The following is a 20,653-nucleotide window of genomic DNA, read 5'->3' as shown; positions in this document are numbered from 1 at the left end:
TGGCTGCATCAAGGGGGTGTGGCCTAATATGCAAAGGAGTTCCTGCTACAAAAAAAGCCCTGTGCCTTATAATCTGATCATCAGCCCATCAAGAACAGTATTGTCTACTCAGACTGGCAGCGGCACTTCAGAGTCTGAAGCAGAGGTCTTTCATATCACCCACAGATCTCGAGAGCCAGTTAAGTATGTGGTTAAGTATGCGGACTCTTATCTGGGTTTGATTCCCCACTCTTCCACTTGCACCTGCTGGAATGGCCTTGGGTCAGCCATAGCTCTAATAGGAATTGTCCTTGAAAGGGCAGCTTCTGGGAGAGCTCTCTCAGCCCCACCTACCTCACAGGGTGTCTGTTTGTGGGGGGTGGGGGGGAAGGTAAAGGAGATTGTGACCGCTCTGAGACTCTGAGATTCAGAGTATAGGGTGGGCTATAAATCCGATATCTACTACTACTACTATTTTATCCTTTAAACTGGAGATGCCGGGGACTGAACCTGGGTCCTTCTGTATACCAAGCAGATGCTCTACCTCTGAGCCACACAGCCCCTCCCGCCAAAGTCCTTTCAAAGCTACCCACCCCTCTTTAAGCTCGTGTTCCATAGACTGATCTCAAGAAGCAAGCACTGTGCAAGAATTTTCACAGCCTGAGATCCTGGAAAGTCATGGTCATGATGTGCCAGGTGAAGAGGTCATGGCTCAGTGGTAGAGTGTCTGTTCGACATGCAGAAGGTCCCTGGTTCAGTCCCTGGCATCTCCCATTAAAAAGAACCAGGCAGTAGGTAATGGGAAAGACCTCTGCCTGGGACTCTGGAAAGCTGCTTAGGGCTGACAAGCCCCCCGTCCAGGGGGTGGGGGTGGGAATTCCCCGCCCGGGAGGTTCCCAACCTGCCAGCCCACATTTGGTCAGCGGGGGGAACCTCCCCCTATATCGCTGGTACAATGACATCACCCGGAAGTGACGTCATCAAAATGGCGGCGCTCGTGCAATAGGTACCATAGAGTTTTCTACCTCTCAAGGGTTAGAATGTCCAGGAAAACCATAGAGTTTCCCGGAAATGCCTAAAGTGGCCCCACACAAGGGCACCGCCATTTTGATTACATCACTTCCAGGTGACGTCATCACACCGCTCCAGTAAGCTGGAGACTTGGCAACCCCAGAGCCGCTGCCAATCTGAGTAGACAATACTGACCTCGGTAGACCAATGAAAAGCTTCCACTTTGCCCACAGAAGGTCTTAGTTTCAATCTCTAGCATCTCCAGTTGAAAGGACAAGACAGCAAGTGGTGTGAAAGACCTCTGCCTGAGACCCTGGAGAGCTGCTGCCAGTCTGGGTAGACAATACTGATTTTGATGAGCCAAGGATCATGTTCAGTGCGAGGCAGTTTTATGTGCGACTCCTCTCGGCTAAAGAGTTTCCTAGCTTGTGATAATGCTTGCCCTCTCCTCTCACAACAACCTTGTTAGGTGGGTTAAGCTAACAGAATGCCTGGCCCGGAATCACTTCTGCGGCCGATCAGGGATTCAAACCTGGGTCTGTGCATCTTTGTCTGACTCCCTAATCCGTGTGCTGCCATGGGTTTCAGGTTGGAAAGTTTACTAGGTAGTAAAATTAAGGGAAATGCAGCAGCTGCTGACTCAGGACATCTGCCACCAGTAATCCATACAGGGACTGTGCCAATCCCTATGCCAAATGGGTGAACAGGAGAAAAAGTGGTGCCAAACCAGCAACAGCAGCACTGGGCCATTTGCCATCCAAATACTTTTTCCTGAGTCATTTTAGCTCCCCTTCTCACTTTGATGCTGCCAACTTGGAAGCACCTTTGGGCGCATTCACACTACACTAAATTATGTGTTCTGCAACTGGATTTTTGTTGTTCTTTCAAAGTAAAAATTCAGTTGCAAAATGCATTATTTAGGGTAGTGTGAATGCACGCAGAGTGCTGGACTGGATGGGTCACGAGCCTTTGAACAGTTCCGCAGGGCCTGCAAGACCATCCTGTTCCAGACAGCCTTCACCAGCTGAAACTACTAAACTACCAGTAAACTTGCCAGTGATTGTAGCACAAAGTATTAATGTTTTTAGAATTCTAACGGATTTTAATTAACTGTAATTATTTGTTATTTATTATATATTGTATGTATTGAGTTTTTGCTGTTAGCCGCCCTGAGCCGCATTGGTCGGGGAGGGTGGGATACAAATAAAATGTGACTGACTGACTGACTGATCCAACATGGCTTCTCTTATGTTCTTATGACCCTGCTGGTGGACCTCCTGATGGCACCTGGGTTTTGACCACTGTGTGTCCTGATGGCACCTGGGATTTTGGTTGTGACACAGAGTTTTGGACTAGATGGGCCATTGGCCTGTTCCAACATGGCTTCTCTTATGCCATGTCTGGCTGCACAGCTGCTCTGTATTCTTGGTGCTTGGTGGGGGGGGGCAACAGTGGCAGGGCTTCTAGAGTTCTGGCCCTCCTGGTTGACCTCCTGTTGGTACCTGGGTTTTGGCCACTGTGTGAAACAAGGTGTTGGACTGGGTGGGCCGTTGGCCTGATCCAACATGACTTTTCTTATGTTCTTATGGCCCTGCTAGTGGACCTCCTGATGGCACCTGGGTTTTGGCCACTGCGTGACATAGAGTGTTGGACTGGATGGGCCATTGGCCTGATCCAACATGGCTTCTCTTATGTTCTTATGGCCCTGCTGGTGAACCTCCGAATGGCACCTGGGTTTTGGCCACTGCGCGACACAGAGTGTTGGACTGGATGGGCCATTGGCCTGATCCAACATGGCTTCTCTTATGTTCTTATGGCCCTGCTAGTGGACCTCCTGATGGCACCTGGGTTTGGGCTGCTGTGTGACACAGAATGTTGTACTGGATGAGCCTTTGGCCTGATCCAACTTGGCTTCCCTTACATTCTTATGAATGCTGATGTTTTATGCACCGCCCACATGCCCTTCTCCTGTGGCACTAGGCTGCATATGCAGCTAGGCACACAAGTAGGAAAACACTTGCGAGCAGGCAGTGGGAAGGTGTGTGGGCAGGCATCGGAAGAGACAGGTGAGGAGGGCAGCGGCAGCAATGGCCCCCCAGAAGCCCTGGCAGCCCCTTCTGCTGCCCCACTTCATAGCCCCAGTGGTCAAGATATAGGGCTGCCAGTTCTACATCCTGCAAATGTTGGGGTGGAGCCTGAGGAGGGCAGGGTTTAGGGATGGAAGGGACTTCAATGGGGGTATAGTGCTATCAGGGGTGGGATTCTAGCAGGAGCTCCTTTGCACATTAGGCCACACCCCCAGATATAGCCATCCTCCAAGAGCTTAGAAAGCTCTTTTTGTAAGCTCTTGGAGGATTGGCTACATCAGGGGGGCGTGGCCTAATATGCAAAGGAGCTCCTGCTAGAATTCCACCCCTGAGTGCTATAGAGTCAACCTTCCCCAGCAGCCATTTTCTCCAGGCTCTTTTTTTTCCTGGAGACCAGCTGTGATTCCGGGAGATCTCCAGCCACCACCCGGAGACTGGCCAACCTATCAAGATGTTACCAGTGTATTCTGATGCAGGTTCATTCTGGTCTAAGCTTACGGGTTTGGTGGGCTGTAGAAGGAAGTGATTCTGTATAACAGGGGTGGCCAAACTTGCTTAATGTAAGTGCTCATAGAATAAACGTCAGATGGTTGAAAGCCACAAGACAAGGAAGGAAGGAAGGAAGGAAGGAAGGAAGGAAGGAAGGAAGGAAGGAAGGAAGGAAAGAGGGAAGGGAGGAAAGAAGGAAGGAAGATAGATGGGGAAGAGAGAGGTAGAGAGAAAGCAACTTTAACTTTAAATGCATTCTCCAAGCCACTGGCTCGCTTGGCTTGGAGAAGTGATTTAAATAGACAGATGTCTTCTCCAAGCCTGCTAACAGGGCAGTGGAGGCTTCGAGAGCCACACAATATGTGTGACAGAGCCACATGTGGCTCCCAAGCCACAGTTTGGCCACCCCTGTTCCCCTCCTAATCCCAGAGCACTCACAGTGCCAAGCCACAAATACCAAGGTGTGCAAAAAAAAAAAAAAAAAAGAGATCGCTCTGGAAAAGTGAAAGGATCCACGTCTCATGGACGATGAAGGGGAGAACGCAACTGGATTCTCTTTCCCGAAATCTTTTGGCCTCTGCGTCTTGGCCGCCATCTGATCGGCGTTTGTTGCTCTCACTGTTGCCAGCCTCTAATGAAGAAGCTAATTTCCAACGGATTTGTTTTGACCTTACCGCTTCTGGCATTTGTTTTGGGTTCGGGGGTTGTTTCTCGGGGAGTGGCCCTCGCCAGGATTGTAAAATGATATTAACATAATTCTCTAATCGCCTCCCAGAGTGACTCCCCTTCCCTCCTTCGCTGGGCTTGCTGGGGTGAAGAAAAGCTGGTGAGGGTGTTGTACAAGTTGAGCTGGCACGGTTTGAAACGAGAACGAGGAATGTTCCGGAAGCCAGGAACGGTCAGCCAAAAGGGCCTTGCTATTGCTTCCTCTTCTGAGTTGAATGATTCAAAAGCTGATCCAGGAATTTTACAGTTCCTGGTGGTTTATTTTGTTATCCCTATGCTGTCTTTGGGGCTGACATAATTTGCCATTTTCCAAGGCGATAAAGGGATGCCACTGAAGGATTTATTTCCTCACAAGAGGAAAGCATTGGAGATATCCAGCGTTTTTTAATATTGTTTTGTTAATGAATTAAGCAGGGCTCTTTTTTTGTAGCAGGAACTCCTTGCCTATTAGGCCACACACCCCTGATGTAGCCAATCCTCCTAGAGCTTACAGTAGGCCCTGTACTACGAGCCCTGTAAGCTCTTGGAGGATTGGCTACATCAGGGGTGTGTGGCCTAATATGCAAAGAAGTTCCTGCTACCAAAAAGCCCTGAATACTGGGATCACATGTCAATTGCCATTAGAATCCTAGTGAAGAGGAAGATGCGAGACTTTTTTTGAGCAGGAAAGCGCAGGAATGCAGTTCTGACTGGCTTGGCATCAGAGGGTGTGGCCTAATATGCAAATGAATTCCTGCTGGGCTTTTCCCACAAAAAGCACTATGTGAAACAATGGTGACATCAGGGGGTGTGGCCTAATATGCAAATGAGTTCCTGCTGGGTGTTTTCTACCAGAAAAGCCCTGGCAGGGTATAAATCCAACTCCTCCTCCTCTTCTTCTGTCACTTTTCACCTTCTGATACATTGTATGGTCTGTTGATATGGAAGTCTGCATGTCTATCATCAGGGCTTTTTTTGTAGTAGGAGCTCCTTTGCATATTAGGCCACACACCCCTGATGTAGCCAATCCTCCAAGAGCTTACAGGGCTCTTAGTACAGGGCCTAGCAAACCTAGTTATAAGTCCAGCAGGGAACTTCCCACTTAGCTCCACCCACTTAGTGGGTGCCAGGAAAGAGGTTGGTGGGTATGACGTTGTAGATATCTGGCCTGTCTCACAAGGTTGTAGTGAGGAGAGAATGGAACTGGGAAAACCCTTGAGAGCCAGTTTGGTGTAGTGGTGAAGTGCATGGACTCTTATCTGGGAGAACCGGGTTTGATTCGCCACTCCTCCACTTGCATCTGCTGAAATGGCCTTGGGTCAGCCATAGCTATCTCAGGAGTTGTCCTTGAAAGGGCAGCTTCTGGGAGAGCTCCCTCAGCCCCACCTACCTCACATGGTGCCTGTTGTCGGAGAGGATGGTAAAGGAGATTGTGAGCCAGTCTGAGACTCTGAGATTCAAAGTGAAGGGTGGGGTATAAATCCAATATCCTCCTCCTCTTCTTCTTCAAGACCACCCTCAGCTTATTGGATAGAGACTGAGGGAGATTAAAAAAAAAAATTAATAATAATTGTCACTGATAAAAATGATATGTGATGGCACAATTTATGATCCCTGGAATGAGGGCAGGAAAATAAGTTCTGCCTTCAGGATCGACCAGAGAAAAACAGAAGGGAAGTCGAAGGGTTCACAGGTTAGGCAGGACCTGGGGCCTTTGCTTAATCCAGCCACCTTGCTGCAACTCGCATTCGAGTCTCCCAGCATCCCTAAAAAAGACATCCAGGGCTGCTTTCTTTTTCTCCTCCTCATCGTGATATAGGAGGCCAGGGAGAAAGCGAGTGAAAAGATGGCGTCGGGTAATTGAAATGTATCCCCCCGGCAGAGCAAGCCAAGGTTAGGCCCGTTGCAATATTAGTGATCAAACTTTTCATTGTCAGTTTCCGAAATGTGCCTTTCATGTCACCTCGCCTCCCTTCAGGACCCAGGAGAGGACTAGAAGTTAATAGAGGCATATTAATGCATTCAGGTGTCTTTACGCTTCAGAAGGAATGAAGCACGGGAGCCTAAATAATTTCTCTTTGCACGAGTTCGTAGCCTTGAGGTGAGAGTATACACCTGTGACTTCCCTTTCCAGTACCTGCTCTCTCCCTCTCTCTCTTTTTCACCCCTTTGTTATTATTCTTTTGTTGGTCAAGTCCACGGTTTTGCCTTCTCTTTGTGGGTTTTGATCCTTGACTGTTGTGGAACTTAAAGGTGTAGTCTGTGCGGTATAGCCGAACTGTGGCTCTTTCACACATATTGTGTGGCTCTTGAAGCCTCCACCACCCCGTCGGCTGGCTTGGAGAAGGCATTTAAAGTTAAAGGTGCTTTCTTTAAAAGAGAGCCAGTTTGGTGTAGTGGTTAAGTGCGCGGACTCTTATCTGGGAGAACTGGGTTTGATTCCCCACTCCTCCACTTGCAGCTTCTGGAATGGCTTTGTCAGCCATAGCTCTCACAGACTTGTCCTTGAAAGGGTAGCTTCTGTGAGAGCTCTCTCAGCCCCACCTACCTCACATGGTGTCTGTTGTGGGGGGGGGGGGGAAGGTAAAGGAGATTATGAGCTGCTCTGAGACTCTGAACTTCCTCTCCCTCTCCATATATTTGCCTGCCTTCCTTCCTTCCTTCCTTCCTTCCTTCCTTCCTTCCTTCCTTCCTTCCTTCCTTCCAACATCTGATGTTTATGTCTTGAGGCTCTCAAACATCTGGCATTTATTCTTTGTGGCTCTTACGTTAAGCAAGTTTGGCCACTCCTAGTCTGAACACTGGTGTCACACAGAGAAATATTCTGCCACTGAAAAAATCTTGCCCCATTAGCAAACAGAGAAATGCACTTGTGGAAGGATTGTACACCGCACTTTATAGGGATGCAGCTGGATTTGAGTCTAGTACCACCTTTGGGATGCCAGCCTCCTAGGGTTGCCAAATCTGACTCAAGAAATATCTGGTGACTTTGGAGACAAGAGACTTTGGGGTGGAGCCGGAAGACTTTTGGGGGTGGAGTCAGGAGCAAGGGTGTGACAAGCATGATTGAACTCCAAAAGGAGTTCTGGCCATCACATTTAAAGAGACTGCACACCTTTTAAATGTCTTCCCTCCAATGGAAATAACGGGGGTTAGGGGCACCTTCTTTGGGGGCTCATAGAATTGGACCCCGTGGTCCAATCTTTTTGAAACTTGGGGGGTGTTTTGAGGAGAGGCATTGGATGCTATGCTGAAATTTGGTGCCTCTTTCTCAAAACGCAGCCCCTCTGGAGTCCCAGATAGCCACAGACCAGTTCTCCATTATACCCTATGGGAATTGGTCTCCACGGGGAATAATGGAGTGCCCAGCAGACATTTCCCTTCCCCCCCCTGCTTTCTGATGACCTTGAAGTGGGGGGGAGGATCTCCAAACTGGGGGATCTCCTGCCCCCACCTGCCACCAACAAAGAGCAATGCGGATAATGGAGCAAGGAAACAGGTCAAAAACCTCCACGAAAACCAGCCTCCAAAGATAATAATCAACAAAACACTTAAATGTATATCAAAAAGTCTTTAGGTCAATACAAGTTGGAAGAATGATACACTTAGAATCTACAAACTCACACCCAAAGTCATTCCAAGGCAATTAAATGTCCAAACATTCATAGAGGTGCAGGCAATAGTTCCACTCTGCTTTCAGTATTTCCTATGATGATATGCTAAATATTTCATGTATGGTTTATTAATTATATTTATGTGCAGCTCGTAGAAGCCTCTGCGAAACGTGGGCTCAAGTACTGCCACGTCGTGTTTTCTTCGCTGTGCCTTGCTGTACAGAAAGAATTTTTGGAGCTTTGGTCTCCGTGGACAACTCTGCCTGTAGAACTACTGCCCACACCTCTATGAATGTTTGGACATTTAATTGCCTTGGAATGACTTTTGGTGCGGGTTTGTAGACTGGGTGTGGGTTTGCCTAAATGTATTATTCTTCCAATTTGTATTGACCTAAAGACTTTTTAGAAGATGATGAAGATATTGGATTTATATCCCGCCCTCCACTCCAAAGAGTCTCAGAGCAGCTCACAATCTCTTTTACCTTCCCTCCCCCACAACAGACCCTGTGAGGTAGATGAAGATACTGGATTTATATCCCGCCCTCCACTCCGAAGAGTCTCAGAGCGGCTCACAATCTCCTTTACCTTCCCACCCCCCACAACAGACGCCCTGTGAGGTAGATTAAGATACTGGATTTATATCCCACCCTCCACTCCGAAGAGTCGCAGAGCGGCTCACAATCTCCTTTACCTTCCTTCCCAACAAGAGACACCCTGTGAGGTGGGTGGGGCTGGATAGGGCTCTCACAGCAGCTGCCCTTTCAAGGACAACCTCTGCCAGAGCTATGGCTCACCCAAGGCCATTCCAGCAGGTGCAAGGGGAGGAGTGGGGAATTAAACCCGGTTCTCCCAGAGAAGGGTCTGCACACTTAACCACAACACCAAACTCGCTCTCCAGTTGATATTTATTTAAATGTTTTGTTGTTTATTATCTTTGGAGGCTGGTTTTCACTGAAGTTTTTGACCTGTTTCCCTGCCCCACCTGGGGATTGGCGACCCTACAGTTTCCTTGTGGTACCTGGGGATCTCATGGAATTAAGGAAAAGGAAAACAGATCAGTTCTCCTGGAGAAAATGGCTGCTTTGGAGTGTGGACTCTGTGGCGTTGTAGCCCATCAAGGTCATCTTTTCAAACCTAGTTGGAAGAAATGCATAGAGGCTGATTTAACACGTTCCAGAAGGGCTGATTTACAGAATTCCCTATTATAGTAGAGTGGGATAAGTCATAGAGTCCATTCCAAAGTGGGCATTTTCTCCAGGCGAACTGATCGCTGTTGTCTGGAAATCAACTGTAATAGCAGGAGAGCTCCGGAACCCACCTGGAGGTTGGCAACCCTCCTCTATATGGCAGTAGATGTTGATCTAGGGAAACAACAACAACAACAGTTCTGGGCATTAGCTTAATTTGTGAGAGTCCAGCTGGACCAAGACTTCTCTAGAGAGCGTCAGACAGAAGGAGAATTCAAACCCAAGTCTTCCCACATTGTCGAACACTCATAACTATGACCCTACACCAGCTCTCCTTGGCTGAAAGACTACCGGGTCCGTGTAGGCCACTTATCCGCTGGAATGTTTTCAAATATGATCATCTTATGATATGATCACCATCTTCAAGTACTTGAAGGGCTGTCCTATAGGTGTGGAATTGTTTTCTGTGGCCCCAGAAGGTAGGACCAGAACCAATGGGTTGAACTCCTATGAGGAAAGGTTGAAGGAGCTGGGGATGTTTAGCATGGAGAGGAGACGGCTGAGAGGTGATATGATCACCATCTTCAAGTACTTGAAGGGCTGCCATATAGAGGAGGGTGTGGAATTGTTTTCTGTGGCCCCGAAAGGTAGGACCAGAACCAGTGGGTTGAAATTAAATCAAAAGAGTTTCCAGCTCAACATTAGGAAGAACTTCCTGACTGTTAGAGCGATTCCTCAGTGGAACAGGCTCCCTCGGGAGGTGGTGGGCTCTCCTTCCTTGGAGGTTTTTCAACAGAGGCTAGATGGCCATCTGACAGCAATGAAGATCCTATGAATTTAGGGGGAGGTATTTGTGAGTTTCCTGCATTGTGCAGGGGGTTGGACTAGATTCCCTGGAGGTCCCTTCCACCTCTGTGATTTTACGATTCCATGAAATAGTTTGTGTAACAATTTGATGCACGAACAGGGAGGGTTTTGTTCTGTCCGCAAGTTCCTTGTGGGTGTCGCGCTCTGATCCTCCTCGCTGTTTTGCATTCCTGTAGCATGACTTTTTTAACATCAAAACACAAATGCGCGAAAGAGAAAGCCAACAGGCTCTCGGTAGCGCAAGCACCCGTGCTGGCGCTCCTTTCCGCTGAGCACCATGCAGTCATCAAGTATCTCCCATACGTCTCAAAACACCCTTTTCCTCCAGCATCCACAGTTGTTCTTTTGTGAGTAGAACTTGCCGAGAAGGGCAAACAGAGAATAATGTAATTACGGATCTGCATTTTGGGGGGGTTGTTGTTCTTGGCATTAATGTGGCACTTTGTGAATGGCAGAACTTAATCAACATGGAGGGGACAATTCGGCGCTTCCTCTTGCTTTTTGTTGTTGCCCTTTTTTACATGCAAGTGGAATTATTTCCAAAAAGGTTTCTTCCGCTAACGTTCTCCTCTTTCTCGGACCTCTCTCTAGTAACGGCACAGCGAACAAGATGAACGGAGCTTTGGATCACTCCGACCAACCGGATCCCGACGCCATTAAGATGTTTGTGGGACAGATCCCCCGTTCCTGGTCAGAAAAAGAGCTGAAAGAACTTTTCGAGCCTTACGGAGCCGTCTACCAGATCAACGTTCTCCGAGATCGGAGTCAGAATCCTCCCCAAAGCAAAGGTACGGGAATCTTGTTGGAGCTTGGTGGAGGAGTAAAAGAATAGGGTTGCCAAATCCAGATTGGGGAAATCCTGAGGGCTTTTTTTTGTAACAGGAACTTCTTTGCACGTTAGGCCACACACCCCTGATGTAGCCAATCCTCCTGGAGCTTACAGGAGGCCCTGTACGAAGAGCCCTGTAAGCTCTCTAGGAGGATTGGCTACATCAGGGGTGTGTGGCCTAACATGCAAAGGAGTTCCTGCTACAAAAAACCTCTGGAAATTCTGAAAAATTGTGGGTGGAGCCTGGGGAGACTGACGTTTGGAGAAAGGAGGGGCATCGGCAGAGCATAATGTCATAGAGTTCACCCTCCAAAGAAATCATTTTCTCCGGGGGAACTGATCTCCATTGTTTGGAGATTGATAGTAATTCTGGGAGATTGCTGGAACTCTCTGTCTGGGGCAAGTGATGCTCTGTATTCTTGGTGCTTGGGAGGGGCAACAGTGTGAGGACTTCTAGTGTCCTGGCCCCGCTGGTGGACCTCCTGATGGTGCCTGGGTTTTTTGGCCACTGTGTGACACAGAATGTTGGATTGGATGGGCCATTGGCCTGATTCCAGATAGCTTCTCTTATGTTCATGAGATCTCAAGGGCCCATTTGGAAGTTGGTAACCCTATAAAACAACAATAAAACCTCATGATTTGTGTCTTCGCTTGGCTTGTGTTTGGGTGGCTGGTACTGTAATGGATGAGGTTGGACCAGGAAGTGAATCATGATGCTTCCAGAATTCTCCTCTGACAAATTTCTCCCCCTGGTTGTGGGCTCCTGAATTGACATCTGAAAGAAAGCTAATACTTCCTGCCCCCTACCCCCATTTCAAACATCCGTCTTGCTCTAAAATGACTGTGTAGTGGTGTTCTTTTCAAGGTGTGCAGAGCAACTTCTTAGCTCATATTATTACTTGCCGGCTTTCAGCTAACCAGCTTTCCATAGGGTTGCCAGCTCCAGGTTGGGAATTACCTGGAGATTTTGGGGGTGGAACCTGAGGTGGCGGGGTTTGGGGAGGGGAGGGACTTCCTCATGGTATAATGCCATGGAATCCACCTTCCACATGAGCTATTTTCTCCAAGTGAACTGATCTCTGTTGCCTGGAGATCAGTTGTAATCCCAGGACATCTCCAACCACCACCTGAAGGTTGGAACTCAAAGTCTCTGGTGAATTGAACAGATACATCTTGTTGTTTTTTGTAAATCATTAACCAGTGTTGTGTCCAAGAATTTCAACTGTGTTATGTTTAGTGATCCTGATAATAACCACGTAGGGTAGGCTCATATTGTTAATCAATTGGGCAGGGCTTTTTCTGTAGCAGGAACTCCTTTGCATATTAGGTCACACATTCCTAATGCAGCCAATCCTCCAAGAGCTTATAGGGTTCTTAATGCAAGGTAAACTCCAAGAGGATTGGCTACATCAGAAGCGTGTGGCCTAATATGCAAAGGAGTTTCTGCTACAAAAAAAGCCCTGCCCTTGGGCAAGCAGAGGCTGAGAGGTTTGCTAAGGCTTCGTAGTAAAGGGTTTCTAAATCATTTTGTACCATGGATACCTTTGGAATTCTGAAACCGGGGGGGGGGGCAATGGAGCCTGGAGCTGGCAGGATTTGGGAAGGGAAGGCACCTGAACACGGCACAATGCAAACAACCCACCTTCCGAAGCAGCTGTTTTCTCTGCTGTCTGGAGATGCAGGGGTGTTTTTAGCAGGAACACAGTTCTGGCTGGTTTGGCACCAGGGGGTGTGGCCTAATAGACAAAATGAGTTCCCAATGGGCTTTTTCTGCAAAAAAAGCCCTGTGTGAAACAGTGGTGATGTCAGAGGGTGCAACCTAATATGCCAATGAGTTCCTGCTGGGCTTTTTCTGCAACCCCCCCCCATGTGAAAAAATGGTGATGTCAGGGGTGTGTAGCCTAATATGCCAATGAGTTCCTACTGGACTTTTTCTACAAAAAAGCCCTGTGTGAAACAATCGTGATGTCAGGGGGTGTGGCCTAGTAATCCAATGAGTTCCTGCTGGGCTTTTTCTACAAAAAGTTCCTGTGGAGATGAGTTGTAATAGCAGGAGATCTCCAAGCCTCTCACATGGAGATCCTGGAGACTGGCGAACCTCTGAAGACTTCTCTGTGATGACCTTCCGGAGAGTGTCATTACTGTAGGGATTTAAGGACACAAAAGTTTCACTCTGTCTCGGCTACAGTTTGCTCTGACTGGGCAAAGGACATTTCTTCCTCCGGCATGGATAAGAGGAGGGAAGGACCTTTCTGAGCCATTTGCCAGGTTGCTGTCTGTCTGAACTCCTCACAGTTCTTGTCAAAAACAACTGAAGGCTTCTGCTTTCTCCTCTGCTGCCATCACCAGCCGTCTTCTCTACCCTCTAACTACAAACGTCCTATTTCACGTGGGTTTTTTCCCTCCTAACATCTCTGTACAGCTGCCAATTTTGTATGGATTGCAGAGAGCTGGGTTTTTTCCTATGCCTTTATCCTTCAACTCTGCATAGACTGCACTGAATAGTTTCCAGTTTTACAGTTCTGGAAGTTGGGATCTGTTTCTATGTAAGAGGGGAAAAGATCCGTAATCAGGGCTTTTTTTTTCTCTCATTTAAAAGTTTTATTAAATTTCCATAAGGACAAGAATAAGGGGGAGGGGGAAAGAAGGATACAGAAAGTAAACAATGAGTAGACTAACAGAAAAGTAGTACATTCTTCACATCAGTATATCATTCACCATAAAAAGGCTGTAAGATATTTCCATATATTTAAAATAAAATCTCAATTATTGTCATGTAAATGTGAGTTCTCACTTAAACTTCTCTAAATTGGATTATATATTCAATATATATACTGAATAGTTGCGTTTCACATCAATTAGTCTTAATCAGAAAATCAGCTTACGGTGTCAAGCCAGACGTATAACGGCTCCCAATATTTTCTTGCTTCTTCCTTAGATTTGCCGCCCAGTAATAAGGATAGGTAGTCCATCTCAGCTGCCTCTAATATTTTCCCAATCAGTCTTGGTTTTTAGGCACTTGCTGAAGTTTCCATTTTTTGCACAAACAATATTCTAGCTGTTGTATTAAGGTATGCCATTAAATGTCTTGTCTCTTTCGTATATTCATTGGAATATATATTCAATAAAAATAGTTCTGGTTTAAATTGGATCTGTGTTTTCAGGGCTGTGCATGAATGCACAGGAACGCAGTGTAAGGGTGTGTGACCTAATATGTAAATGAGCTCCTGCTGGGCTTTTTCTACAAAAAAAGCCCTAGTGAAACAATGGTGATGTCAGGGAGTGCGGCCTAATATGCATATGAGCTCCTGCTGGACTTTTTCTACCAAAAACATAAAAGCCCTGTCCATAATTAATGGGAAAATGCTATAGTGGCTTCTAAGGGCAGGGGGACGTCGTACCTGGAATCCATGGGGTCCCAAAACTACAAGCCCAGTCACTAGTTTGGCGTAGTGATTAAGTGCATGGACTCCCATCTGTGAGAACTGGGTTTAATTCCCCACTCCTCCACATGCAACTGCTGGAGTGACCTTGGGTCAGTCACAAGTTCTCTCAGAGCTGTTCTCTCAAGAACAGTTTTCTCAGAGCTCTCTCAGCCCCGCCTCCCGCACAGGATGACTGTTGTGGGGAGAGGAAGGGAAGGAGATTGCAAACCGCTCTGAGACTCTTGAGTGAAGGGCAGGGTATAAATCCAATCTCCTCCTCCTCTTCCTCTTCTTCTTCTTTTATTTATATACCAATTCAGGAACCTGAAAGCATAGTTTACCTTTGAGTTAAGGCCCTTGAGAGCACGTTTGATGTAGTGGTTAAGAGCGGTGGACTCTAATCTGGAGAACAAGGTTTGATTCCCCACTCCTCTGCATGCAGCTTCTAGATGACAAGTCAGCCACAGTTCTCTCGGAGCTGTTCTCACAAGAGCAGTCCTCTCAGGAATCTCCCAGCTACTTCACAAGGTGCCTGTTGTGGGGAGGGGAAGGGAAGGTGATTTGTAGGCTATTTTGAGACTCCTTGGGGTAGAGAAAAACAGGGTGTAAAAAACAACTTCTTCATAGTCTAGCTTTTCCAGAAATGGCATCTGTTCTCCGCTTAAGGGTTATCTGCTGTAGTTCGGTTAGCCCCTCTCCTTCTCCCTCTGGAAAAGCAAACGTTTGTGGCTCAGGAAAACAGGGAATTATCAGAGAAGAGAATTGACATCTTTGTGTACAAGCACACACCTGCACATTTTGCAAGCATCATATTTTAATTTAATTTAATTTTTCAATTTATCCCCTACCCTAACCCACAAGCGGGCTCAGGGCATCTTACAACAATGAAACAACATTAAAATGAAACCACATCAAAATAAACAACAGTATAAAACAGATTTCAGATCTGATCATGTTACGCACTTGCAAATTAGCTTTTTTAAAAGTGTCTGAGAAGCCTTGTCTCAAAAAATGAAAGCACTGTTCTGAACACAAGAAGCAGCCTTATAGGACAGGGGTTGTCAAACATGCAGCCCAGGAGCCAAATCAGGCCCCTGGAGGGCTTCTATCAGGCCCCAGAGCAACTGGCTGTCGTCTGCTTCCTTCTCCCTCTCTCTTGCTTCCTTCTGCATCACAGCTTGCTTTGACAGGCTTGCTCAGTCGCACAGGAGCTACAGAACAAAGCTTCTATATTCTCCACTGGCAGAGGCTTCTCCCTGGGGAGGAAGGGGGACGAATAGCTTGCTTTGCCAGGCTCTCTCAATCGCACAGCAGAATTACTGAGCCAAGCCAATCTTCCTTCTGTTGGCTGAAGCTCCTCCCCCTCTTGGTCCCCTGGAGAAGAAAGGAAAGAGCCAGAGCTTAAGAATATAAGAGAAGCCATGTTGGATCAGGCCAATGGCCCATCCAGTTTAACACTCTGTGTCACACAGTGGCCAAAATATATATATACACACACACACACACACTGTGGCTAATAGCCACTGATAGCTTCCTTTGCCCAGTTCCCTGGATTGCATGAGAGAAGCACAAAGAAAGCACCTTTAAGACCAATGAGTGCTAATGTTTTAAGCATGCTTTATTTTAAGCTTCTTAAAAATCTTTGTGTTTGTATGTATCCTTATAGCGGTGGCCAATGCTAGCTCTCCAGATTTTTTTTGCCTACAACTCCCATCAGCCCCAGCCAGCATGGCTGATGGCTGGGGCCGATGGAAGTTGTAGGCAAAAAACATCTGGAGAGCTACCATTGGCCACCCCTGCTTCATAAAGTTTATATCTCTGCTACCTGGCATTACATTTCATGACACATGCCCTGGCAGGGTTCCCAAATCCCCCGCTAGGCCTGGAGACTCCCGATTTGGAGCCTCCACCCCCCGCTGGCCATAAAAGGGAAAGCGGGGGGAGGGGAGGGGGGAGAACGGCAGCCCTTCCCACCCAGCCCCGATCGCAGCAGCCAGAGCTCTTCCGTTTTCTCAGGCTGCTTCCCGCCCCCAGTCAGCTGGCCGGTGAAGGGAGGGGAGCCCAGCCACGCCCCCAAAGGACCATGTGCCTTTGCACCTCCGGAGGTGAGTGAGTTCTGTCCCCTGCATCAGATTTCCCAGAAACGGGGGGGGGGGGGGAGGGGGAGGGGGGTGGAGAGGGAAACGTCTTCTCATAGAGTATAATGGGGAATTGATCTGGAGGTTTCGGGGGCTTTGGGGGAGCTGTTTTTTGAGGTAGAGGCACCAAATTTTCAATATAGTATCTAGTGCCTCTCCCCAAAGTATCCCCCAAATTTCAAAACGATTGGACCAGGGGGTCCAATTCTATGAGCCCCAAAAGAAGGTGCCCTTATCCTTCATTATTTCCTATGGAAGGAAGACATTTAAAAAGGTGTGCTGTCCCTTTAAATGTGATGGCCAGAACTCTCTTGGAGTTCAGTTATGCTTGTCACACTCTTGTTCCTGGCTCCACCCCAATGTCTCCTGGCTCCACCCCCAAAGTCTCCTGGCTCCACCCCCAAAGTCCCCAGATATTTCTTGAATTGGACTTGGCAACCCTATGCCCCGGCCCGACAAGGTCTCATTTATGTCAGATCCAACCCTCATAGCAAATGAATTTGACACCCCTGAATAGGAGATCACATCCTTGGCCCATCAAAGTTCATCTTGTCTACTCAAACTAGCAATGGCCCTCCAGGGTCTCAGGCAGAGGTCTTTCCCATCACCTATTACCTGGTCCTTTAAACTGGAGATGCCAGGGATTGAACCTGGGACTTTCTGGGTGCCAAGCAGATGCTCTTCCACTGAGCCACAGCCCCTTCGCAAGCACTCATTGCCATGAGCTAGTGTGTTTCTTCTTCACTAATTCACACATTGGCTGCCCTTGACATATCCATCAATAGTGTTTTCATTTGTACAAAATTAGGAACTCAGCTTGCAACGGGTGAGTTAGCTTGAGCTTATTTCCTTCAACCTGTGGTTTGGGTTTTGTAACTCACAATGAATACATGAAGCTGCCTTCTACGGTGTGTAATTTTCCTCAAAATCTGAGGTGTACTGTTCCTCAGAATCTGTGTACTGTATACACTGTGTGCTCTTCCTCAGAATCTGAGGTGGAGATCTTTCACATTGCCTGATCCTTTCAACTGGAGATATCGGGGACCAAACCTGGGACTTCTACATAAAAGGCAAATGGATTCAGCCTTTGGAGATGGTCTCTACTGGTCTCTCCAGGATCTACTGGGGAGGGTGGGACCATGGCTTAGTGGTAGAGCCTCTGCTTGGCATGCAGAAGGTCCCAGGTTCAGTCCCCGGTATCTCCGATTACAAGTATAAGGTAGTTTTGTGATCTCTGGCCTAGATATCCCAGGTTAACTTGATCTCCAGATATTGAAGGAGGAGGAAGAGGAGATTGGATTTATACCCCGCCCTTTGCTACCTGAAGGAGTTTCAGAGTGGTTTACAATCCCTTTTCCCGTCCCCTCCCCACAACAGACACCCTGTGAGTCAGGGGTCATTTCATTAAAAAAAGGTATCAGAGCTCATTAGCACAACTCATTTGCATATGCCACACACCCCTGACATCACCAGAAGGTGTACTAAATTATATCAGCTCAGCATCTACCTTCAAATGCTTCTTGAATTATAATTGTCATGATAAAACCTGACTCTCATCATATGGCCCTGTGGCACAGAGTGGTAAAGCTACAGTACTGCAGTCAAAACTCTCTGCTCACAACCTGAGTTTGATCCCGGTGGAAGCTGGGTTCAGGTAGCCGGCTCAAGGTTGACTCAGCCTTCCATCCTTCCGAGGTCGGTAAAATGAGGACCCAGCTTGCTGGTGGGAAAGCGTAGATGACTGGGGAACGCTATGGCAAACCACCCTGTAAAAAGTCTGCCGTGAAAACATCATGATGCAACATCACCCCAGAGTCGGAAGCGACTGGTGCTTGCATAGGGGACTACCTCTTTCTTTCTTTCTTTCTTTCTTTCTTTCTTTCTTTCTTTCTTTCTTTCTTTCTTTCTTTCTTTCTTTCTTTCTTTCTTTCTTTCATGTAGCCACAGTGGCATGAGGAAGATTTCCATCTGTCTGCTTGATATGTTTTGGTTATATTCCCAAATTTTTTGTGAGGAAAAATATTAGAAAGTTTGTCAAATCGTAAGAGTTCAGCAACAGGGAGTTTGAAAAATTGAGCCCAGAAGCAAGGTGTTTTGTTGTTTTTTTTGGTGGGGGGAGAAAGAGCACAATCAAATTAGGGTTTCCAGAGCTCTGCTACTGTGAGCCCCTGCCTCAAATAAGGCCTGCTGTGAGGTAGGTGTTTCTGAGAAAGCTCTTGAGGAAGATTTCCATCTGTCTGCTTGATATGTTTTGGTTATTTTCCCATTTTTTGTGAGGGAAAATGTTAGACTGGCTCCCAAACTGGCTCTTACCATATTGGGAATGGCAACTAAGCAGGATAGGCCCCAATTAGTATTTGGATAGGGGACTACCAAGGAAATACAGGGTAGCTACCCAGCAGCAGGCAACAGCTTACAGTAGGCCCCGTACTAAGAACCCTGTAAGCCCTTGGAGGATTAGCTACATCAGGGGTGTGTGGCCTAATATGCAAAGGAGTTCCTGCTGCACAAAAAGCCCTGGGAGAAATGATTAAAACAAAGATGGAAGCACTGAAGCTCTCCACTGCAATGCCAGCAGGTACAGATAATGTAGTTAACTGAGAATCCATGAAGGGCAAAGACAATAATAAGAGAGAAACCTTCACGAGGCAGGTCTCCGTTTGTTTTGCACATTCTCTTTTGTGCAAATATGTACATTTGGGTTTAATAAGTCTACGATCAATATTGTGCCTCGACAATCCTTAAAGGCGCGGGCTGCAGCAGAGATGGAATCCGCTCGTGCCTCTACACCTCCGCCCCGAATGTCATGACAGTGAGATATTTAACTCCAGTATTGCTGGAAAGCCTTTGAAAATAATGTCACATTTTCATCTCGCTAGGGTGAGTGGCACACAAGGCCATAAGAAAATGTCGCGGCCCCCAGCAGTGGAGTCGAGCCTGTGCTCTGTTCAAACCTCTGACACCTCCAGCAGAAAGGATTTTTGGTTGGTAGCAGGACTGGGAAAGAATCTGTCCGAGGAGAAGAACTGCCAGTCGGAATAGATGGTAATAGTGTGTGTGTTGTGGAATCTGACTTGGAATAAATCCTCTTCATATTAAGAAGACAGCCTCAGTATACATGGAGACATGAAACCGCCTTATACTGAATCAGACCACTGGCCAATCAAAGTCAGCAGGGCTTGTGTTGAGCAGAATCGCACAGTTCTGGTTGGCTTGGCACCAGGGGGTGTGGCATAGTATGCAAATGAGTTTCTGCTAGGCTTTTTCTATAGAAGAGCCCTGTGTGAAACAATGCCGTCGGGATGTGGCCTAATATGCAGATAAGTTCCTATTGGGATTTTTCTACAAAAAAGTGCTGTGTAAAACAATGGTGATGTCAGGGGTGTGGCCTAATATGCAGATGAGTCCCTGCTGGGATTTTTCTACAAAAAAGCCATGTGAAACAATGGTGATGTCAGGGGGTGTGGCCTAATATGCAGGTGAGCTCCTATTGGGCTTTTTGTACAAAAAAAGCCCTGACAGTCAGTATTGTCTACTCAGACTGGCAGTAACCCTCCAGAGTCTCTGGAAGAGGTGTTTCACATCGCCTGCTTCTTTGTTGTTTTTATGTCTTAGGGTTTGTAGAGTCTTTCGGGATCAAGTGCCGTGTTCTACTGGAGAAAGTTTTCCTTCCAGACGTTTCGTTCTCAGCTGTGGAGAACATCCTCAGTGGCGTTGCAGCCGGAGCAGGCGCTCAGACCTTCTTGGCTGCTGTGCATTGAGTGGGGCCAGGGCTGCTGGAGAGCTGCTATTTCTAGGCTGGAGGGTGTGTGATGAAAGGGCAATTGGTTTGTGGATGTGCCCATTGTTTGGTGGGGCTTCCTGTCTAATATGTATTTCAGTTCTGTTTTTAATTGTTTGAGATCCCCTTCAATGATCCCTCCTTCCTCATTGTCGCTTTCATTGCTGTTTTTAGCTTTTCATATGCATTTTAGTTCTGTTTTTAATTATTCAGCATCTCTGCAGCATTCTCTCCTTCCCGACCAATGTTTTTGTAGTCATTTTTATGTCTTCATATGTATTTTAGTCCTATTTTTAATCACTTGGCTTTTTTATGTCTCCATATGTATTTTAACGCTGGTTTTAATTTTAAAATGTTTTAATGATGTGCATTGGCGTAGGTGATTTGAGTGGTTTTAAAATATGACTTTGTCATGCATGTTTTGAATGGTTCGCTTCCTTAGTGACTCTTATGAGGACAGGCGTTTTACAAATTTTGTAAAATAAGCTCATTCAAGCCTTGCCTTCATGACACCCTGGCAGAATATGAAACTGGTTGGGTA

General features: G+C 47.0%; 1 protein-coding gene across 16 annotated transcripts in view; it reads left to right on the top strand.

The window, feature by feature from the left end:
- CELF2 (CUGBP Elav-like family member 2) overlaps window positions 1-20,653 on the top strand; it is a 554,552-nt gene that overhangs the window by 268,323 nt on the left and 265,576 nt on the right. For all 16 annotated transcript variants that reach the window (XM_060245946.1, XM_060245945.1, XM_060245953.1 and 13 more), the window contains exon 2: window positions 10,531-10,727. In XM_060245946.1, coding sequence (XP_060101929.1) covers window positions 10,531-10,727 — 197 coding nt within the window. The remainder of the gene's footprint in view (window positions 1-10,530; window positions 10,728-20,653) is intronic.

The sequence above is a fragment of the Heteronotia binoei genome, chromosome 8, assembly GCF_032191835.1.
Source record: "Heteronotia binoei isolate CCM8104 ecotype False Entrance Well chromosome 8, APGP_CSIRO_Hbin_v1, whole genome shotgun sequence".
Taxonomy (NCBI): domain Eukaryota; kingdom Metazoa; phylum Chordata; class Lepidosauria; order Squamata; family Gekkonidae; genus Heteronotia; species Heteronotia binoei.
The sequence above is the reverse complement of the archived record's forward strand: the minus strand, read 5'-3'. Positions and strand labels throughout refer to the sequence as shown.